General features: G+C 44.5%; 1 protein-coding gene across 1 annotated transcript in view; it reads right to left on the reverse strand.

Moving 5' to 3' along the window:
• Window positions 1-597: 597 nt before the first annotated feature.
• Window positions 598-22,862, reverse strand: part of LOC142785386 (uncharacterized) — a 35,720-nt gene continuing 13,455 nt past the window's right edge. Inside the window, exons 6-16 of the mRNA XM_075883866.1 lie at window positions 21,395-21,832; window positions 20,146-20,394; window positions 18,115-18,353; window positions 12,950-13,257; window positions 8,589-8,803; window positions 8,204-8,482; window positions 7,312-7,428; window positions 6,517-6,642; window positions 4,794-4,921; window positions 4,048-4,145; window positions 598-901 (exon numbers count right to left, since the gene is read on the reverse strand). Coding sequence (XP_075739981.1) covers window positions 888-901; window positions 4,048-4,145; window positions 4,794-4,921; window positions 6,517-6,642; window positions 7,312-7,428; window positions 8,204-8,482; window positions 8,589-8,803; window positions 12,950-13,257; window positions 18,115-18,353; window positions 20,146-20,394; window positions 21,395-21,832 — 2,211 coding nt within the window. The 3' untranslated portion in view covers window positions 598-887. The remainder of the gene's footprint in view (window positions 902-4,047; window positions 4,146-4,793; window positions 4,922-6,516; window positions 6,643-7,311; window positions 7,429-8,203; window positions 8,483-8,588; window positions 8,804-12,949; window positions 13,258-18,114; window positions 18,354-20,145; window positions 20,395-21,394; window positions 21,833-22,862) is intronic.

The raw sequence follows: 22,862 nt of genomic DNA on the forward strand, positions 1-22,862 counted from the left end.
CATTAGTTATCATTGGAGCTGCCAACACCACAGTTAATATGATTTTATCTCAATAAAATACTTTAACGTGCTGATTAGAGCAGTTAGAGAATTAAAGCAACACGTGCACTAGTTTGTCAAAATGGTCAGGCAGCTGACAATTTCCATGTTTTCCAATAAATACACATGCATTTACTTAATCACAACGAATATTATCTCTACTAATCATCACTTCCCATCACCCATTTCGATATTCAACGAAGCAGTATTCAGAGAAACTACGCCGAAGGACAATAACATTGCCAACAAATGTAATCAGCACATTGCACACAATATGATGCGTCCAAAAAGAATCACTACAAATCCATCACTGGGCATCTGTTGCACCGATTAGACTACGCTACAAAAATGACAGTGTAGCTATTCTTAAAAAATTAAGAATGACTCGGAAAATGGCCCCATGTCTACATTCTACAATGACCACAATCACTCATTCTCTGATGCAGCCAGCACCTTCCACATACCCAACAAAACATCACTCACTCTAAAAACTTAGTTCACTCGTTACACCCTATTCCGTTTCCATTCAAATCACTCTCAATAAATGAGAAAATAATGTCAACACCACTTTGAAATTATATTATGCAGACAAAAAAAAAGGGAGTAACGTACAAACATGCACCGTACAAACCAAAATAGATGTATATATACTACACAAAAGAAGCAGCTCTTTACAAGGCTATGACCCCCAACACCAGGATGGTTACTACATGGCCACAACACACTAGAAAGCTTTATAACCCTGGTCCTTCGAAAGCAGACTTCTCACTGAAAGGCGTTCGTTCTTTGGCATCAGTCACTGGGATGGAAGACCATGATGTGCGTACGAAGTGGTTCTAGCAGTCTTTTCAGGTCACGAGTTCTGCAAGAAAATGTTAGCGCTGTTTGTGAAATGTCCACGCTGAAGCTGAGGCCGTTGAAAATGTTGAACACGTTGATAAGTTACATGAGCACAGGAATATGAATCGCTTGGGCTTAACTTGGGTTACGGCAACCAGGTTACGTTAAAGGGACCAACAAGTGGCCAGTACTGGTGGAAATTAAAAGACTGTGAATTATATTAGCGCTGAATTCAAGCATCCTTTTCAAGATTCGACTGAGATATTATTTTTAAATTGCACTTGCAATTAACAAAAAGCTGGTATGTTGCACAGCCTAGTGGAAGAACCTCAAAGCTAGACTACAGAGCCATTCACTTTGCTGTATGTAGTATGATGCTTTCATACATACCATAATCAGTGCTCAATATTATAACAAACACTGATGTAATGAAATATAGCTAATAATGAAGTAAATTAAAAATAGGCTTGCCAATAGATACAGTGTTAAGAATAATTTTCATAACAAATTTTTGCATATAACAAACTTATTTTTTCGTAAGATGCAACTTTGTTATAATTAGATTTGAGTGCTTATTATTATCCATCCCCACATTAATCCATGCTGCTTATAAAATAAAAAGATGCTAAGAAGCAGTGCAGCCTTCACAGCAATAAGTTGAACAAGACGAACCGTGGTGCATGCGCAGCAAATCGCAGCACCCAAACATGAACCATAGTCGCGCTCAACTCCCACTGTTTTCGTGTGTGACTTCAAAGCCAGTACAGATTGAAAAATTCCAATTTTAAGTGCTTCACGGCATTTTCCATGTTACCGTTCTGTGATTATACATTCTAGCTAGTAAGCTTTCCATTGCATTAGAGAAAACAGGCACCATAAAAATTGCTTGTTGGTCCTTTTGAACACCGACTTCCTGTTTCTGTCACGAACACTTTTTCTTGGTGGGTTACTGCTTCCATGCCTCCATATAAAAAACACCAAGTTATTGCTACAGGGGCAAAAGAAATTGGCAACTTCATGCCTATTTTCACCTTTGTAACCCGATTCCTGCTCCGTGGTATGAAACACGTTTTTGCTAATGTTATAGGAATTTACGACAGTAACAACACTGCTAAAAATGTGCCGTGGCGTACAAATTAACCAAACAGCATATAAATAACAGTGCAGTGACTTGACTGTTAAAGCCTAGCACCTTCAAGGTTTAATACTGACATGATACAATATTTAAATGCGAAGCATTTCTTAGCGAACTTCTGCGACTTTGCGCGTATCTATCTATCTATCTATCTAGCCGCCTACGACTTTTAGCTCTCCAGGCCGTTTCCATACCGGTATCGACACCAAACTTGGTATGGAATAACATGACTGTGTGAAGAACATATTTGACTAATCATAACATGAAATGCATGACATGGATGTCATGAATGTCATGATCTACAATTTATGGTCCTGCAGCTCTTGCGGTGGTTTCGTTCACATGACATGTTGCAAAACTGGTATGGTATGACATGACTGCATGGCGAACACAAGCGACAGACCCTAACATGAAAATCATTACATGCGTGTCATGTAACAACATGACTACATGCCAAGCTCATGATGTGCTCGCGGCCGTTTCGCTAGCTTCACTAATACCAAATTTTGCATTACAGTATGTGAATGAATTACGCAGGTATGTGACTGGTGCAAACATGATAATCATGAGATGTGTGTCATGTAACAACATGACTACATGCCACGCTGATGATGCGCTCCAGGCCGTTTTGCTAGCGTCACATATACCAAATTTGGTATTACAGTACGCGAATGGATGACGATGGTATGATAATGGTGCAAACATCATAAACATCAGATGCGTGTCATGTAACAACATGACGGCATGCTACGCTCATGATGCGCTTCCGGCCGTTTCGATAGCTTCACATGTACCAAACTCGATTTTACGCGACGCGAATGGAGGACATACGTAAAAGACACATACAAACATCATAATCACGACATGGGTGTTATGTAACAACATGACTACATGTCACACTGATGATGCGCTCACGGCTGTTTCGCTTGCTTCACATGCCAAATTTGGTATTACGTGTCGCTGATGGATGACAAAGGTATGTGACTGTTGCAAAGATGATAATCATGAGATGGGTGTCATGTGAGAACATGATTACATGCCGCAATCAAGGCGCCAATAGATTTCGACGTGACGCGGTGTGCGTGCTTACTGGCGTTCATCTCGTCAGGTGACGCCGGCGTTGCCACGCCAGGCACGGGTCCTGCCATATACACGCAGGCGCGCGCCGCACTACGTTGCTTTGACGCATGTGCGTTTCAGCGCGTCCGGTGTCCCTCCATCACAAAAAGAGGGAGACGCAGTGTTGTCTGGGTAACGCATCGGCGCGAAACACAGCATGTTGCATTTCGCACCAGTTGCCGTGAGGCCGCGTCGACGGATGCTGGTCGTGCCGGTCGCGCCTGGCGTCAGACTACAGAGTGCTCGCGTTTTGCTAACGTAGCATCGCTGTGCCCAGCGTACGCGCGCGTCAACGCTACATTGGAGTATATTGAGCCCTTCATGATGCGCTCGTGGCCGTTTTGCTAGCTCCATATATACCAAATTTGGTGTTACGTGACGTCAATGGATGACGAAAGTATATGACTGGTGCAACCATGATAATCCTGACATGCGTGTCATGTAAGAACATGACAACATAGCACACTCATAGCGTGCTCGCGGTCGTTTCGCTAGCTCCACATATACTCAATTTGTTATCACGTGACTTGAATAAATGACGAAGGTAAACGACACATCCAAACATAATAATCATGACACGGTAGTCATGTACGTCATCACTTGCCTCCACCTAGTAACGTTATGCTGATTTTAAAGTGACATATCAACATTTCTCATTCGTGCTTCAAATATAATAGATTCCCACTGTACATGGGATCTGTCAATTTTTTTTAAGGCATTTCTTTTTTGAGAAAGTGTCATAGTTTGTTGCTCCCAACTTTGCTAGAGCCATTAAAGCCCAAAGTAAGCCAGTGATTCACAGTGAAATTAAGCTGTCAATCTGCACTACCATTGCAACAAAAACCCACAAGTTACATTACCTTCTTTACAACTCTACAAGACTATTTGTTGAACACTTTCATTCGTTTACACACCTTTTTTAGGAAGCTCCACGTTCTGCCGAATCTGGCTGTGAAGAGTATTCAAGTCCTGCTTGAGTGAGTCAAGGCACACTTGCAGACTCCCAAGTGGCCTATAGAAAATCAAGAAGGTTTGCTTTAGGCAACAAGTTGGAAAAAAAGTAAGTCTAGAAGATAAGTAGTCTAAACTGTAAATATTAAGTAAAAGTCTGCTATACGAAATATGGTGGTTAAAAAAAAACCTATACAATCAGTAGTTCCTTTTGTGCAGATTTGCCTAGTAAGACAGTGCCTAGGCTAACAACACTGAGATGTTTTGATTCTACACAAATCTGGTTCAATAGTCAGAATTTAAGTGCATTCAGTATTATTTCCAGTAGAATCCAAAACTCGCCTGCAAATTTTCATTTAATATTACCTAACGAACTGTGGTTAGTTGCTGATGTAAAGAACAAACTTTGGCACAATATTAGCCACAGAATAGCCTGATTTTGAGTGGCCTTCCAATTACAACCTTATACTGCCAAGTACCAAGGAAGCCAAGTACAAAGCATGATAGGCGTTAGTTATTTGTAGTTTTTAAATGCAGTGACTACAAGAGAAGGCAAAGTTTAACTACTGTTCACAAAAATAGAACCCACTCGTCATAGGTGGGGACCGTACACAAAAGTTTTGCTTATAGGCATCACGCGTGTAGTCTGCGATGCTCGAATGTTCAAGAAAAAAAAGAAGGCACATGATGGAAATACACTACATCTCACCTGCTAGTCGGCTGTGAAGAACACTGCTGGAGCAATTCCGTAATGTACGAGTCGTCTAAGTCCGGCATGACATTAGGCAGGTCAAACTCGGTTGTCTCGGCCAGTTCTGTCAGCTGCCTCTGAAGCTCCTAGAATATTGAGTCACAAAAATAGTGAGGTTAATCATGCTTTCTCCCATTGTAATTGATTTCATACACAGTAGACAACACCTCCGCACTACTAGAGCTAGGGAATCTTACCTCACTGCTTGAATTTGCATAAAGAAGTTGCACAAAAAATATGACAGCTAAAGGCAAGAGTTATGAAGTTTGATTTAGAATCAGGGTCTCAAAATTATGTAATAGATAATGGCATTTAAATTACACCAAACTCTGGCTTATTTAAAACTCTCTATATGCTAGTGAGTGAGTTTCGTGCGACTCGTGCACAAATTTCGCTCTCAACTAACACATACCATGTTGCGAAACGGAAACACAAGTGTCCATAATCTGATGTTTCATGATAACACAAATTGTACTTATAATTATGTCAAGTGCTTATTTCATAATATGTTTCGTGATCTAAGATGTCTGACTGTGCTAGCTACGTTGCTTCTGCAGTGTTGTCGGCTAAGTACAAAACGAAGAACGGGGCAAGTGCATTCATATGTGGGCGATGAAAGCGTCATTTTGCATTTGCAAAACAGACGCCTTTGCACAGTTTTTCTAAACTTTCCCTTTCTACGGTACTGAGGAAATGAGATGCAAAAACTCAGGGACTAAGTGATGTACATACAATTGTTTGCAGCATCTGCTGTTTGCGTCATATCTGCTTAACTCTAACTTTTCATTTCACATGTACACCAGAGGCAACATAACCTTCAGCAGCCGCATCAACAGCGACACGACGTTATCATGAGCAGTTGCTCATGATATGCATTCGAAGTTATTAAAAAAAAACGTTAAGGCAGCTTCACACTAGGGGTGCCCAGCCTGCAGGAATTGCGGAGCTGGACAGCCTTCTTTCTCTTCAATTTTCTCTTTCTTTCCCACTCTCTTCCTTGCTTCTTGCATTGTCTATTTTTTTCTTTGTTTGTATTTTACTTCCCATTTTTTCCTTGAGTCATTCTGTTTTCACCTTGCTTCTTTTTCCAATTTTCATGTGCTCCAAACTTAACATCACAATCATGGCGCTCGTAGAACAAGAGGAAGGAGACTTTGCATAGGCGCGACCACGTACTAAATATGCAGCAGATGGCTATGCTATATGCAGTTTTACCCGACTTAATATCATCAACAAGGCACCGAAAGAACGGGACAAAAAAAAAAAAAAGACTTCTCTCTGGCATGAGCACGTGATCAGATGGCTATGGTACGTGTGCTTTTGTCTGCGTGATGCTAAGCAAAAACAACAGCATACAACAGCCAGGCCCACGCTTAAAAGTGCTTCATGCTTAAAACAATGATGTCGTGTTTGAATCTACTTGATTGATTGATATGTGGGGTTTAACGTCCCAAAACCACTATATGATTATGAGAGACGCCGTAGTGGAGGGCTCCGGAAATTTAGACCAGCTGGGGTTCTTTAACGTGCACCCAAATCTGAGCACACGGGCCTACAACATTTCCGCCTCCATCGGAAATGCAACCACCGCAGCCGGGATATGTTTGAATCTGCTTTGTACTGTACATGTGCTAGCATCCTTGACAATGAAATTATCATGCGTCTGCTCATATAAGTATACCTTGCACTGCTCCATGCGTGAGCGCAGCACGTTGCGGAGCTCCTGCAGCCTGGCCTGGAGGGTGAACTTCTCCTTGCGCACTGACATCAGCTGGGCCGAGAGGTCAGAGTGCTGCTGCTGGGCCTCCTGATGCACGCAGAGGGAAGCAAGGTCATGTGGCAGGAAAGGTGAAGCGACGAAAAAAAAAAAACTGTTTTCCTTTCATATCGTTTGAACAGGTAACCTCACACACTGGAAGACACGACTATGTTTTTCTTCTTCAACTTTTCTTTTTCTTTTCTTTACCTCTTCCTATATTGCCCTTTCACCTCCTGACCCTGACTTCACTTACCCACACCTTGCTATGCAATGTACATATGTGATTATTCAGTGATTTACCCTCTCACATCTTTTTTTCCCTTTTTTTCACCCTAGCTTCCCTTTCCCATCCCCTCGCTAAACTTTATTGTACAAGGCTCCTGAGCATCCAAAGCATACAAAGCAAAGCTGGCGGAAGAGATTATTAAAAGGTGAAAATGAAGAGAAAAGTGAACTCGGCAACTGTCTCTATCAAAGTAGGACACCTCAGAAGTGGTTTACAAGGGAAGCGATGAGGTAGGGTCAAAAGAGTTAGGCAGAAAAGTAGACGGGAGACGGTTAGAGAAGACTGCGGACGGGGGGGGGGGGATCAGTGAGGAGTCTTTGGAGAGAGGACATCGTGGACAGAGCGACCGTCAAGCGTGAAATCTGCGAAGTGTCTCCACAAAGCAAAGGGCCTCCAAAGGTGACGTGTTTGCCAGTGCACTGCTCACATACCTCGACCTGTCTGCGCAGCCCCGCAACTTCAACCTGGTGGGCGGTCTCGGCCAGGCGCACACGCTCCTGAAGTGCCGCCACCTCCTGCGTCTTCTCCTTCACATTCCAGCTTAGCAGCTGCAATCAATGAAAAAAGTGAGACACAGCCCGTTCTTGCATCTAACATGGTAAATAAAAAAACAATACTAGCAAAGAAAGCCGTTCGAGTATGTACGTGCGTGAAGCAGTTTACATAATGCCTACTGAGTAAAAAATATTTTGTGCACTGCTTCTAACAAATACATACTCCTTAGCTGCCCTGTGAAGAAATTCAATTCAGAATTGCAGCGGCATGACGGGTGCCATGTTGTTTCTGGACTTAGAGTTCGACATGCAACGCCCGAAGTTTTTATGGTCAGTTGCCACATTGTAAAAGGTGGCCACAAACTGAAGCTCATGGCCCTGAACTGTTGTTTCCTCAGCATACTATCGCAGAGGTCGTCAGTGACATAAGGTGTAGGCATCGCATATGTGCTGCAGCATTAGGCATTAATGCTTTCACAATAACAACTCGTAAAAAGTGCCTATACTTGTCCTTGTAATTTTTGCTGTCCACTGGCAATGTTTCTATATAAAAGATCTCCCACAGGACATTGACTTACGCTTTGTCGATGCTTACCAATATTTCATTTACAATACAGGAATCAGATGCATGCACACAATGTGTGAGCACTTGGTAAGTCAAAACTGAGGTGCCAAACAAATTTGCTAAACTGCAAGAAAGAAATACATGACTTTGAATGGAGTTGGAATAGGGAATTGGAAATAGCTTTGTACATCAAAGGTTTGGTAAGATCTATCAAGGTTTAGCTGCAGTTTAGGATCTCCTTTCGATTAGTCACATCCCGGTCACCTTCATTTGCTGCTCCAGGGCAGGGTCTCTCTCGTGGGCATTGCGTAGCTTGGCCTCCAGCTCCTTCCTGGCCGCCTGGGAAGCAGCCAGGTCTGCTCGGAGTGCCTCCAGTCGACCCTGTGCCTCCCGCAGCTGGGCCTCGAGGCTCTGCGCCCGCTCGGCCTGTGCCTGGGCCTTGAGCCGACCCGCATCCGCCGACTGGCTTGCCTCCATCAGACCCTGCTTCAGGCTTGACAGCTGACGCTGCAGCTGACCCCCACGACGCTTCTCCTCAAAGATCTGTGGGGAGGGAGGGAGGATGTCGGAATGCAGAGTTTTTCAACCATACCAATTGCGAAAGTAGATTAAAAACCAGGAACAAAATAAAATCATGTGCACCACTCACCCTCTGGCGCAGCTCCTTGCTCAGCGTGCGCTCTTTCTCGAGCTCCCTCTGGAGGTCAGCCACGGAGCTCTGGTGCAGGGCCTGCGCCTGGTCGGCACGCCCCTGCACCTGCTCCAGCTGGCACTGGAGCTCGGCCATGCGGCCTCCCTGCTCCGACAGCTGCCGCTCCAGCTGCTCCACACTCGCACGCAGCTCTTCCTGGGCCTTCAGGGAACCTGCACATTCGCAAGGGGCTCAAGGCACAGGTTTACTGGTAGCAGTAAGTAGTACTAGTAGGGTAATAACATCTGAAGTTTTACGTCCCAAAACCACGATACAGTTACCAGAGATGCTGAAGTGGAGGGCTCTGGAAATTTCGAGCATCTGGTGTTCTTTAACGCGCACCAACAACCGCCGGGATCAAATCCACGACATTCGGGTCAGCAAGCAAGCACCTTAGCCACTACTCCTCCGTGGTAGACATAGTACTAGTGGTGGTAGCAGTTAGACATGTGAAAGCGCAGAAGCCGCGCAGTGCTTCGTCTCAAGCAACAAATCCCATTGCTTGCTGGCTCCTCACCACCATTAATGGGCATTTTTTTTTTTTAAGATGGAAAACTGGGCGAGTTGGCGTAGATTCATTGTGGCTAACAGTACAGAAAACACAGATGCAGACGAGAAGTGGACACCGCACAGCGCTGGCTCTATCCACTGCTTGTCTACAACTTTGTTTCTTTGCACTGTTCTGCGCAATGAATTGGCATTTCACACATCGGACGCAGCACCTACAGCCAAGCTCCTCGCACTAGGCTGTTCGGAGCACTGGTGAAAGCGACTTGCAGTTTCACATGTTGGCATCTCAAAATGCAAGACCAAGCATGCTGTATGCCAATTTATTGTCATCTTATTTATTATCCGTTATCATAACCTATTGTGTTACATTTCGGGAATTTGAATACTTAGAATAGTAGAAATCCTAGGCAAATTGAATCAAATCGCAAACGCTATTAGAAAAATAAAGAGTACGAATATTCACACACTCCTAACAGAAAGTGACTACTAAGAAGACTTTATGGATCGTGTACACAATGGAGAATTCCTGAGGAAGAAGGACAAGAACATTGGTTTTGGATCGACTTTAAAGGGACCTTGCAACAGTTTGCCAAGTAATCGTCAAATGCCTCACGAATCAATTGCAGAAAAAATCTTTTTTAGTAGCCCGTCAACTACCAGTGGACTTCCAGGAATTTTTCACATGCTTTAAGCGCTTTCTCTCTCTCTCTTTTTTTTTTTTTTACATACGCACACAAAGCAATGCAGGAAGAAGGAGATGGCAGAGGGCACGAAGTTACGTCGGTGCCCATCATGACCTTAAGCACTTCCTCTTTCATTCTTTCAGCACATCAGTTGAGTTTCAGTGTCGCTAGTGGCAGACGCGGTAACTGAGAAGCACAAAAGTGCTCAAATTAACCAATGACTGTGTCTCCCCTCCAATGGCCTCCAATGGCCCTTCAACAATGGCGTAATGATGAAACTTGCCGAGAGATGAGCAAGCATTTTTTAGCTGCCTTTAAAAGGTGCTTTTAAATTCCTTAATATCGGGATAGCACGGAGATGAATCCCAAAGGAAGACCACCTGTAAATTCCTTGCCACGTCTCCTGCTGTAATGTTTGGTTAACATGTATGCAGCAGCCTTGACTAACTATTGGCAGCGATTTCAACCACGCTCAAAGAGTTTTCAACTGGAGAAAATTCAAATAACAGACAAGTTATTCAAGAAAGGAGCAAATAGCTGTGTGACAAACTCGTCAGCTGTGCAGTCAAAATAAACAAAACAGTCTACCTCAACAGCTGTTCACTCAAGGAAATCTTGTCTCGCCATGAGAGCTAAGCAAGGAACGTGACAGTAACAAAGAAGAAAGTTACACAAAGTAAGACTGGCAGCTAACACCATTAGAATCCGATCTGGCGTAACCCGACAAAAGCACGGAAGCAAGCAAATGCAGCAGATGCAGGGGACAAAGCTACCTTTCATTTTGTCTATCGCTTGAATGCAAATCTCAGAGTGAGAAAGGAGCTGTCTGCTAATCTGTGTCAAGACGCAGCGCACGCAACCACATGCAGCCGCTCAAAGTGCACAGTTTTTGCCAGAACCATGCAGCCGTTTCTCCCTTCTCCAAGAACCTCTGAACGCCTTTTGAACATCAGAAGATGGCAGCACATTTCCTCCCGGCTTGAGCTGGGATCGTTGAGTGCCCTTGCACGCTTTTATTCACGCATCGAACATACAACAATTCTAGCGATGTTATAAATTAGAACTTTATAGAAAACCAATCGACAACAACAAAGGCAAAAATGCATCTGAAGTGTCCATAGAAATTGCTTTCACAGATATATTGTGGGCAACGACTGGCATGTGATCTAGAAGCAGATTACTGTGTACCTGGAGTCAGGTGTCCTCAGATAGCCTGTGCTGTGGACAGAGTTATCATTACTGGTAACCTCAGCTGCAGGACAAAAAGATATGGTGCAAATGTTCCAATGATAAGGCCCCCCTAACTGCCTAAATAGTTACCATAATTACACGATTTTAAGTCAACTCAAATTTAGGTTGATGCTTCCAAAATTCTCATGGCAAAAGACAAAAGTAACAGTTTCACCGCAAAGGCGAAGCAATGAATGTGATAGCAACAACTTGGAATGTACCGCAGAGAACGGCAAGCAGATCGTGCAGCGCGCTACGCTGCTTATGCAGAAATGACGCACAAAAACAACACACACAGAACGAGAGCTCACTAGCAAGGTTTACAGCTCGACGCTTAAAGCACTGAACAAAAATGACGCACAAAACGTAATCACAGGTACAGATATGAGTGCGAACTAATGAGTGTCCCAGTTGTCATGAATGTCCCAGCTGTGTTTGAAAAGTGCGCTTTTTTCGCAAACGGAGCCTGCCCAGTGAGTGAAGTAGACCTCTGTGGCCCAGGCAACTAACGAAATCGTTCTAGTGAAAGGCCAAGGCACATGATTCTTCCCACTAAAGGATAAGCGCGCCCTACAAGCACCTAATCCCCTAGCCCCAATCCGCGGGGCAAAGTCCGCGTGGGAAATAAGCGCGGGTTGCTAGATTAGGACGAGCTGGGTGCCAAACGTGGGCGGCTTTTTTTCTTGAGTTTTTATATATATATATGGTACATATACATATACGGTGCGTGACGGGGGCAGCGGCAGCGACGGCGAAAACCAGCCGAGACTGTCCATATAATTGCTATCGCAATAAAATATGAAAAAGTACAAGCACATTTCATTAAAAAATTTTATTTACAATGTCTCCGAAAGAAAACAAAGTCGAACACCGTTGTGCCAAGCTGGCTTGACAGCAGTGCTTGAGCTGTGCAGAAAAGTTAGCCTCGCGAAAATATGCGGTGATTATTTTCAGGAGGACTTTACAATCGAAACCAGATTTCTATTCTGGGTCAAACTCCCAACTTCAGATTGCAAACTAAAACAATATGATTGACCTACAATCATGCGTATACGATAGGTGCAAGAATAGCTTGCTTCCTCCCCTTTAGCCATAGAATAGTGTCATACAAGGACTGACTGCACAGTCTGAACATGCATCCAAAGCTGGCCTAACCACCTCTTCTCAATAACTCAGACACACTTTCATATGTTTGACTGCACCAGTGAATGACTAATCGTTAGCAGCTGACGCTGGACAAACATATCTGCTTGGTTTAAGAATGACACAATGAAAACACAACATGACGATTGAGACAAGCGTCCAGTGTCCACATCATGATAAAATCGTATTGCTATAGTGCAGCTTAGTTTTGGGGTGAAGGAAAGATGCAAAGTAGAATCTTTTCTTCATGCTTAAACTGAGCTGCACTATAGTGATACAATTTTATCACATCCTAACTCACCCAATCTGCGGTACTTGTCCACGTCAGTGTGCATTAGTTGTTGCATCATTATTAATCTTAAATTCTAGACCAACTAATCCATAGAAGGTTAGTTGATTATATTTTCCCGGTATCTTTGCACAGTGGGCCAGCATGCACTGTCAATACAATTCATGGAGTCAACATTGTCAATTCCTCAGCGCAGCCCATTGGCACACTACAACTTCTGCATACAGGCTATCTGGCTCATTGCTGAGAATGTGTAATAAAATGTCCTCCATTCTTCATGTATTCTCCTCATTGAGTACTGTCATTCACTTGTTAGTAAGAGTTCTTGAGGCAAAATATCAGTTACAAAAGCACGGCAATTTTTCTTTATTTTCCACAGTACCTTTGATGATACCAAACATACTTGTTTAAAGCAGCCCTGGACAAAACTGCTAAATGATGAACAAAGAAGAGACAATGCTCACCAGCGAGCCGTCCTTGTTCCCTCTCCAGCTGCAGCAGCAGTTCCTGGTTCTTCTCGGCAAGCTCCGTCTGCTCCTCCTGGATTTTTGCTGCCGAGTCAGTCTGAGTCTCGGCGCTGACTTTTTCCAGCTGATCCAGGGTCTGGACTTCCTGGCTGATCAGTTTCTGGCTCGTCCGCCGTTGCTGGTCTTCCTCCTGCTGCGACTCGGCGTTGGCCAGCTGCACCTGAGCCAGCTTGAGCTCCTTCATCTTCTCGCGGAGCTTGCGCGTCAGAAGGCGGATGTTGGACTTGTGCATGCGCTCCTGCTCTCTGCACCCAACAAGCAAGAAGACAGCATAAATGCATGAAGAAACTGGCCGGTAGGAACAGGCTGGCAGGAAGAAAATGTAGTGTGTGTTTTCGGTATACCATGGTTCTAAGCGGAGGGGTGCTAAACCTTTCACAGCTTAGCACTCCTCTACTGCAGCGAAACCACTTTTACAGTAGGTTACATGCATTAAGGGACACTAAAGGCAAAGGACAATTTATGTCAGAGTGAAAGCTCAATGTATGACGTCTAAAATGGCAACATTATCAACAGCAGTGCCTTACTTACCAAACAATCAAGCTAAATGTATCACACAACGTGCGCCACGATGGAGACATTTGAGAAATGATCCCGAAGACGTCGTCCGACTACAATTAATCACTAGTAATCGAACTAGCTGTAATAAGAAAAGCATCAAGAAAAGTAATAAAATGATCCATGCATCAAGAAAAGTAATAAAATGATCATGCTTCTCCGTTCCTGTTTTATCTATACAAAAAAAAGCCGCCTGGCGTTACTATGGGGAATGGCATGAGTAGTTCAAAAGTTCAGTTCTTGGCTGGTTAGACTGGATAGGTGGTGCCATCTAACGGGACCCAGTTGAACCAAGCAAGCAGAATCATGGCCTCCAAGATTGCAGAAAATTGCTCAATGGCCGTTGTTGCTATTGTGGTTTCTGGTACTTTCGCTCTTCTTTTACAGGTGTTGGCGGCCACGTAGTAAAGACGGGCAACGTTGGGCACGGAAACAATAATGTTCAGGTGATTTGAAGTGCATTAATGTGATGCAGGCCATTAAAACGTGATTTTATTTTATAATAAGCACTTTCTTTGGTACGAAACTAGCACTACGAAATTTCTGGGCCGCCATCTCATTGTCGACATTATACTTGCCTTTAGTGTCCCTTTAAAGGGGCCCTGAAACACTTTTCAGGGTAACCATGGAATGAATTCGCTGGAAGAGCTTATTGCCTCACAAATTCAATGCCGCGAAAATTTTAAGAATCCGTCCAGTATGAGCGGAGTTACAAAGATTTGTCACACGCTGCAATTGCATCCTCTCTTCCTTCATCCAGACGAAAGCGCTGGAAGCTAAACAGGGAAGGATGGCAGGGCCACAGAGAAACATCCCATGTGCCCTGTGACCTTGAGCACTTTTTTTTTTGTTTTTATTCAAATGCACGGCTTGTTCAGTGTGATCGCGCGTGCAAGTGTGCACAAGTAGCGGCTTCCCGCGGCGATCTCTGTAACGAGTGCGCGCCCCATGTTCAAATCAGCCAATGGCTGATAGATGGGAAATTTATCCGTGATTTTTGGGTATATTGCATGATTTGTCGAGAGAAGAGAAAGCAATTTTTAGCTGACTTTGATAATTTATTTTGAATTCCAGGCCACATGCTGCACTATAATATTTGGCTCGCGTGTTGTCGGGGGCCTCTACTACCAATCAGCAGCGTTTTCTGACCATGCTCAAAAAGTGTTGCGAAGCCCCTTTAATAACACTTGAACTGGTGTTTTCTCAACTTAGCACCCCTTCACTGCAGTGAAACCATCTTTACAAAAAGTTGCATGTCAACACGTACGCACCTTTTGTTCCTTTCGAATATTTCAAAATTTCCAATAAAAAAAAGTCAAGTCGAAGTGAATTCAAATACTGTTATATTCGTTAGAACACTCAGAGAGCTCGAATATTCGCGCAAGTCTAGATTTTACATTTCACGAATTTATTTAACAGCAAACACCTGATTAGTATGGTAAAACTTCTTCATCGTTGGCTCTCACCAAAGAGAGCATACCTATATAGAAAACAATATCCGCACTGCCTTCTTTGTATAGCTTCTATGACGTAAAGAAAAAGAGAAAGATCAGAGAGGAACAAAGGAGAAGAAGGAATGAAAGTAGAAGTTGTACTTTTGTGTTGAAATTCAAGGTACTATACAAGTTGTGCCCTTCAATAAAGTAAATACTCAGCATCAGTCTAGCGCTGCGTTATGCATACCTCTTGGCATTGTTGTTCTTGTACTAGTTGAACCTGTCTCAAAATATGGTACCATATTTACTCGATTCTATTGCACCCTCGATTGTAATGCGCATTCGGTTTCGACGACAGAAAAAAAGAAGTAAGACATCGATTGTAAAGTGCACCTATTTTTCTCGTTGGAATGCACGATCACACCACTCGAGACTCCTTTCGAGAGCGTCTTACATTTAAATATCAAGTATGGGGGAAGGTTGTGCTCATCTGACGTGCAACAGAGCATTGCCGTCACTCTAGTTTTTTCGTGGCCCGATGTCACCACGTGAACTTGCTTCACCCCCTTCTCGATAATCGTGGTGCCAAGTATGTCAAAGCAAAGAGGCATCTGATCGGCATTCTCGATTTGCTCAAGCAGGTAACCGTTGTTGTGCCGCAAGTTTAGGACGAACCCCTGAAAACTGTGAAGCTTTTCTTCGTACTCCTCCGGCAACTTTTCGCATATGCCCGTTTGCCTTCGGAGGGAAAAGCTTTTCCTCTTTATAAAGTTAGTTAGCCAGCACCTGCTCACTTTGAACTGGCTCCGTGTTAGCCCTTTTTGTAAAGCTAACTGCATAGCCCGCACTTGGAGCAGTTCTGTCGTGCCGCTCACTGCTCAAGCACATACTTGGCTAGCAGCTCTTCAATTTGCGGAAACCGACACTGCTGTGGCCTACTGAAGCCTTTACATGAAGCTTTGCTGTCGACAATCTTCTGCTTTTGTTTCCGCCAGTCCCGCATGCACATTTCAGAAACTCCGAACGACCACGATGTGGCCCGATTTCCGTTCGTTTCTGCACAGGCGATGACTTTTCTTTTAAAGCAACATCGTGGTGCACTCGTCGAGTTTTTGTAGTCGGCCCTTTCATGCCGTCGATGTAAATGCACTAGAATATGATGAACTCCTCAGCACACGTACGAAGTGCCGCACATCGGAAACACATTGGCAGAAATGGCCAACGTGCCATGCCGACGCGCCATGCCGATGCACGTAGGGGGCAGCCATTTTGAAAATGCCAATGGCAATAGAATGACTGTATTCATTTCTTTTTTCGTACTTGATTCTAACCCGCATGCGATTTATGAACTCACTAAACCGGAAAAAAGGTGCACGTTAGATTCAAGTAATTACGGTATATAGAAGCGAAGAGTACTTCAAACAGGGTGAAGTGAGGTCGACGAACAGGTTCGGTAAAAGACTCATCTCCAAAGCGCTCTTCAATTTCACTATAGTTATGCACATCTACAACAAAATAAGACCACCACAAGCAAATGATGACCGTTGTAGAACAATAATGTGTGACATCTTGTCCTCCAGCAAGTTTAATTGTCAGGTAGTATTCGTATTTTGGTGCAGATGTGGCCGGTGAAAAGCTTCACTGCTTTGGTCACCAGTAAATTGTGCTGACCTTTTTCCCCTGCAGTAGTACCACCTGGCCCAAGTCAGACACACTTTTGGATGTCTTAATGCATATAGCTGGGCTATTTGGTACTGAATGAATGCTTCCATAATACAGTCGAATATCATTAATTCGAACACGCTTAATTCGAACTTTTCGTGAATTCGAACTCACGATGAAGTCCCATCAAAGCTATGTGTATTGCAATGGGCGAAAACATCCGGTAATTTGAAGCCCCAAGCACTTCCGACATTTCATTCGAACATACTGCGCTCCGAAAATGCTCTCTGCGCCACGCCCAGTCCCGCAGCGGCACCAGCAACACCTCAACGCTGCCCACGAAAGAAATGAAAAGGAAAGAAAAGGCTGCCGTGGAATGTTTGCTCTCTCTCAAATGCCGATCTGCGACGACCCCTCACCCTTTTCCATCCCTGCCACGTACAGACCCTTCCTCATTTGAACATCGCGCATGAACAGAGAGAGAAAAAAAAAGAAAGCTGTCGATGAGTTGAATGAATGTGTGGTTGAAGGAAATGAAAAAAGGCGCTATCTTTTGCAGCCCTTGCCTCTTGTGGGAGCACGGCTCTGCACCTTGAGGGGGGGGGGGGTCTCTCATGCGCCAGTGCCACGCTTCCCCCTTTCCCTTCCCTGCCACGTAGCCTTTCTTCTTTCAACAACGAGCACGAAGAGAGCAAAAAAAAAAAGCTGTCGTGGAGTGTTGGTTTTCTTTCAGATGCCGATCTGCTTCTCTTCGCGTGGAGACACTTCTCCTTTCTTGTCACGTGTTGGCCATGCTGCGGCTGCGTAGCGGAGAGCGGGAGGCTCAGCTACACAGTCGTTGTTGTGGTCGTTTTTAGAAAGTGTCGGCACTGGACATTTCCGCGCGCAACTTCTCTTGCCCGGAGAACGCTGAAGCTGAAGTAGAAATGCTTTGCAAGCTGCGTGCGAAATTGATGGACTCACTGCAAATCAAGCGTGAGCAGATGCACATCACCAATTACTTCAATTAATAACAGATGTCCTGTGATTTGTGAATAAATGTATGTCTTCTGAAACTCCCCCCCCCTCCCGTGTGTTAGCTCAAAGCACATGCACCACAGCATGGAGAACCCTCCATTCATTTAGCTTTCATTAACTTGAACTTCTTTTATTCAAACAAACTCTTGGGCCTTTTTGAGTTCAAATTATCGATATTTGAGTATACACACACACACAGACACAACACAGGAAGACTCAGAACAAGCACTAGCAGTTGTCCGGCGCCTTCCCGTGTAGTCTGTGTGTGTGTGTGCGCTAATATTATGGAAGCATCCACCTTTGGATGCACTGGCTATTCCACATTTCTTTTTCTGTACAACCACAAGACCTCCAAAGCTGTCCTCACGTTTATGGCTGGACACCACTTTCCTGATTGTAGGCCAAGCAAAAGTGAGAAGGGTCAGTTACCTGGTGGCCATCTCGCGGGTGGCCAACGTCTGCTCGAGCTCCCGAACTCGCGTCTCCCAGGTGGAGGGGTCGTGCAACTGCGCCTGCTCCTGGAGGCTGGCTGCCCGGCGTGCCTCCTCTCGGTTCAGCCGCTGGGTCGACTCCTGCAGCTGGCTCTGCAGAACAGCATTGCGCTGCGCAAGGGTCTCCAGCTCAGCCTCGGCATGTTCCAGCTGTTCCTCCGATTGCCGCAGCTTCTCCTGCAAGACGATGTGGCAGGCCGCAAAAAATTCAAGGGACACTAAGGCTGTGCTACGCCGGAGAACACTGTAGACAGTCTAGACTAATGGCTTACAAGACAGCAGCAAACCACAGTTATCCAAGTAACAGAACACGTCTTGTTTTAACAGCAAGGCAACCAGTCGTATTTGTCTCCAATGATGTCTTTTCAGAACTACTTTTTCAGCTATATGAGAGCTTGAATGAGGTTTCAGATGGCTGCTGTATGCTCAGCTGTCTCATGCAACACCACCTTAACGCTGCACCTACCCAGGATGCTGTCACGTGGGTGGGACAGTGAACAACCAAGCAAGCAGTCAAGCCAGTAAAGATTGATTTAATTATAGGTCAGACTTCTGCATCACAAATGAATCTACAGTGGACTCCCATTAAACAAATGAATCTACAGTGGACTCCCATTAAATGAAACTCGCTTAAACGGAAAAGCCGAATAAAAGAAACTATCTCTGCAATTTCGTTGGTCTCCTATATATTTAATGATAAAAAGTTGCGGGCAATCGAAACATTTTTTTTCCCCTTACATCGGTTAAATGAAACAAAAACAGACAAAGTCCATGAACGGAGGAAGTGGCCACGGCAGCCTAGCAACCACAAAACAAATGCCAAAGCTAGCCTAGTCATGCCAATCCAGCAATCGCACATGGCTGCGCACGCTGAGCAGCAAACGATTAATCTCGTTTTCATCTTTTTTGTTTCCATCTCGTCGTGAACTTGAGATGAAAACAAACAAAAAAAACAGCATCCCAATGCACTTTTGCTCACAACGAAAGTAAAAATCATTAAAGAACTTGACCGCAACGACCTATCGGAGACAGAAATTGTTCAGAACAGTTCAATATTCCCAAGTCCACACTGTTGAGGACAGTCAAGAACAAATAGAAAATTGAAGAAGCTGCAAAGCTTGGGAACTTCGACAAAGACAGAATGCAGATGAGAACGGCGAAGGAGAAAGAAATCTACGATGCTCTTTTTCTCTGTTTCGAGCATGTGCGCAGTGCGAACTTTCCGATCAGCAGCCCCATTTTCGAAGAGAAGGGCAAAGAGATTACTCGCATGGGGATCGAGCACTTGCGGGTGAGCGATGGCTGTCTGAGCCGTTTTAAAAAGCGGCATGGTCTTGTCTTTAAGATAGTTTCTGGAGAAAGTGCGGCTGTAAACAGAGATATCTGTCTGCAATATTAGCAACATTTTTCTTTCTAATCAACTATATAAGTATTGTATACTTTAAAATGTTTTTGTTCAGTCAGCCACAGTTGGTGCTTTTAAAATCAAGTCATATTTCATTCATTTTGTGAGCCTAGCTTAAATGAAACTTCTCATAAATGGAACAAATTTTCTTGCCTTTTCAAGTTTCGTTTAATAGGAGTCCACTTATTACAGTACCAACAAGTAATACTTGCAATACAATGAGAGCAGCAAGCTCGGTCGTCGGTAGCTGACAATCTCATTGCCAGTGAAATGCTCGACCTTTTATACATGTGTCACTGTACACTTCAGCTTTATCACTAATGCTCGTGCGAATTCCAGAATGCACACAGCTTTTATTGTTACGCAGAAGGTAGACAACACTTGAGAACACCCAATACACTTTAAGCTTGGCTTAAGGCGACTGATGGCACACGTAACAGTTTCTGTCACTGGAACACAGTCACACTTTCATTTAGAAACAAATGTGCGTGCCGATACTGTGAACCCATCTGAAACCCTTGGCAATGAAGGCATTGATGGAAGCAGCATTTAGCGTGCCCTCACCTTGTCCGTGCTGTGCCTAGTCGTTGCCTCTCTGGCCTCGGCTGAGGCCTTCTTGAGGTCAGCCTCGAGGACACGCATCACGTTTTGAAGGTCACTGTACTGCTTGCGCAGCTGGCTCACTTCCATGGCTTGTGCTTGAGATTGCGCATTGGACCGTGATGCAAGTTCCTTCCGTGCCAGTGACAGGGCCGTCTCAGCCTCTGAGAGGCGCTCGCCTAGAGAGGCCTTCTCTCTTTGCAGTTGGTCGATCTGTAACATCAGAAACCACAGAAAGAGCACGTTTTTCGACTGGTAGATGAGATTGACTGTGTTACAGAGAAGCAGCACCTGTGAGACGTGTCATGGACGGCTCCAGAATAATAATTAAATTGTAGGACTTCTTAACTTGCGGAGCATGGCACAAGACCAATTTTTCATTCTATCCACATAAGAACAAGGGCCCTGTTACCAGGTATCGTACCCACTACCAAAACAAAGGTTACTGAAATATTAGTAAATTCCATTGCCACAAGCAATATTATGCATTTGAGCAATTAAACCTCTACTCAATATAACAAAGCATTTCAGCTGCAACAGCTATTCAGCATGTCAATTCATGTAGTGACAACTGTGTCACACAGATCGCAATACAAAAGGGACAAGCAGGCAAGACAAATGGCGCTAGACTGCAAATCTAATAAAAAGGTGATGAACTGGAGCACCTTGGTTCTTTAACGAGCTTTCCAGTGTAAATCCTATTTGTTTGCTACCTCAATTACAGCATTTTATTCCTTTTTGTGGTTGTATGTAGCAACCTTTAAAGCTTAGGCTTTGAGTGTGCACGCACATTCATTTTTAATAAGTTTCTACCATATTTTGGTAGTGCTTAAGCTAGCACCATTAAAAAAGAAAACTATAGTCGAACACAACTCAAGAAGTCTGCAGAGGCCACAACCCGACAACCAAAGGGCGGTAGCCAATTTTCTGCGACTAGAGAAATTGTCCCACTCATGCACTCGGAAAGGTCCTCAGAATGTAGGCTCACAGGCCATGTGGTACATGACATCAGTCAAGAAAGTGCGCCCATTTGTGCATGGATTGTATGTACCGCCTTTGAGTAGGAAACCGACCTTTAAAGTTGTCTCCCACTATAGTGGCATACATATCAAACGAAATCAGCATACCACCGGGCGCCCTAGCACACGCTCCTTAATTATGGGGCGCCCCAGTGCAATTTGTCAAAGATGGCACAGCCGACAACCTCCCTCACCTGTGCAGTCTTTGCCACCTGCTCGGTGCGGATGAGTTTGAAGTTGTTTTCGAGCCGTGCCAAGTTCTCAGTCAGCGTGCCCAGTGACTCGCTGACAACCCGCTTGTCCTGGTTGGCCGCAGCCAGGGCCACTTCGAGGGCTGCCTTCTGGTTGCGCAGTTCTGTGGCTCGCTCCTCACTGGCCGCCAGTTCTGTCTGTAGCCGCCGAACTTTCTGCACGCCTTCCTGCAGCAGCTCGTCCTGGTTACGCCGACCGAGTTCGCTGTCGCTCAACTGCAGTCGCAGTCGCTGGACTTCCGTCACCAACTCCGTGCGCTCCCGCTCCAAAGCCGACAGGGCTGTAGACCGCTCGGATAGGCTCGACTCGGTCGAACGCAGCTGCTCTTCCAACTCGGCCACACGTAACTTGATAGACAGGTCGCTTGCCTCGGATACAGGCTTTAAGAGGCCAAGAACACATTACATACCGAATGGCAATAATATTGCGTTAGGCATTGCAAAAGCAATCATAGTAGAGTTGAACACAGGTGTACGGAATTATTTGCTGTCTCGTACAGTTGTAAGATCCCTTTGAAAATCCCAGTAAGACACATCGCTTGTTACTAGGCATATATTGAACTCTATTCCATACCCACACACATCCGCTTTTAGTGTTTTTAATGCTGGACACCCCTGTAAGTTACCTTCTCTTAAAGGCAAATGTGATTACCTTTTTGATTGATTGATATGTGGAATTTAACGTCCCAAAACCACGATATGATTATGAGAGATGCTGTAGAGGAGGGCTCCGGAAATTTTAACCACCTGGGGCTCTTTAACGTGCACCCAAATCTGAGCCCACGGGCCTACAGCATTTCGGCCTCCATCGGAAATGCAGCCGCCACAGCTGGGATTTGATCCCACGACCTGCAGGTCAGCGGCAGAGTACCTTAGGCACTAGACCACCACAGCGTGGCAAGATCACTCTTTGTATCACTGCATACATCAACGCTGAAAAACCAGCACTGTTCTAGAATATGTTGTCAAATGGGCCACTAAAGATCAGAAAGGCATGGAGCAAGGTGTGGAGTTCAAACAAGCAATGAGCCTGTCTCTAAAGATGGTTCGAGTAGCAATAATTTCGTTTTAAGTACATCATGCTGTATTTGCTTTCATGTAGCAAGTTTCACCGCATCGTACAAATGCGTTTCGGTGAATAAAACCATAAGTGGAGGCAACAAACTGCCATACAGTGACGCATATTAGTATCCGTTTTCATTCTTTGCTAGAAGCAGGGCTACCACAGTTTTTCAATATTACAAAAGGCCCCCTGGTTAAATGCATGCCTTTTGCAAAAAGGTGGGCATGAAAAATAAATAAAAAGTCAACTTTTATGCCTTTGAAACGACCTTGCAGAAACCCATACCAACTTGAAACCAGTTTGAAATCTCATACAATTCCAGGAAATGCCGAGCATTCACACAACCTT

This window comes from Rhipicephalus microplus, unplaced genomic scaffold (genome assembly GCF_043290135.1).
Source record: "Rhipicephalus microplus isolate Deutch F79 unplaced genomic scaffold, USDA_Rmic scaffold_21, whole genome shotgun sequence".
NCBI lineage: Eukaryota > Metazoa > Arthropoda > Arachnida > Ixodida > Ixodidae > Rhipicephalus > Rhipicephalus microplus.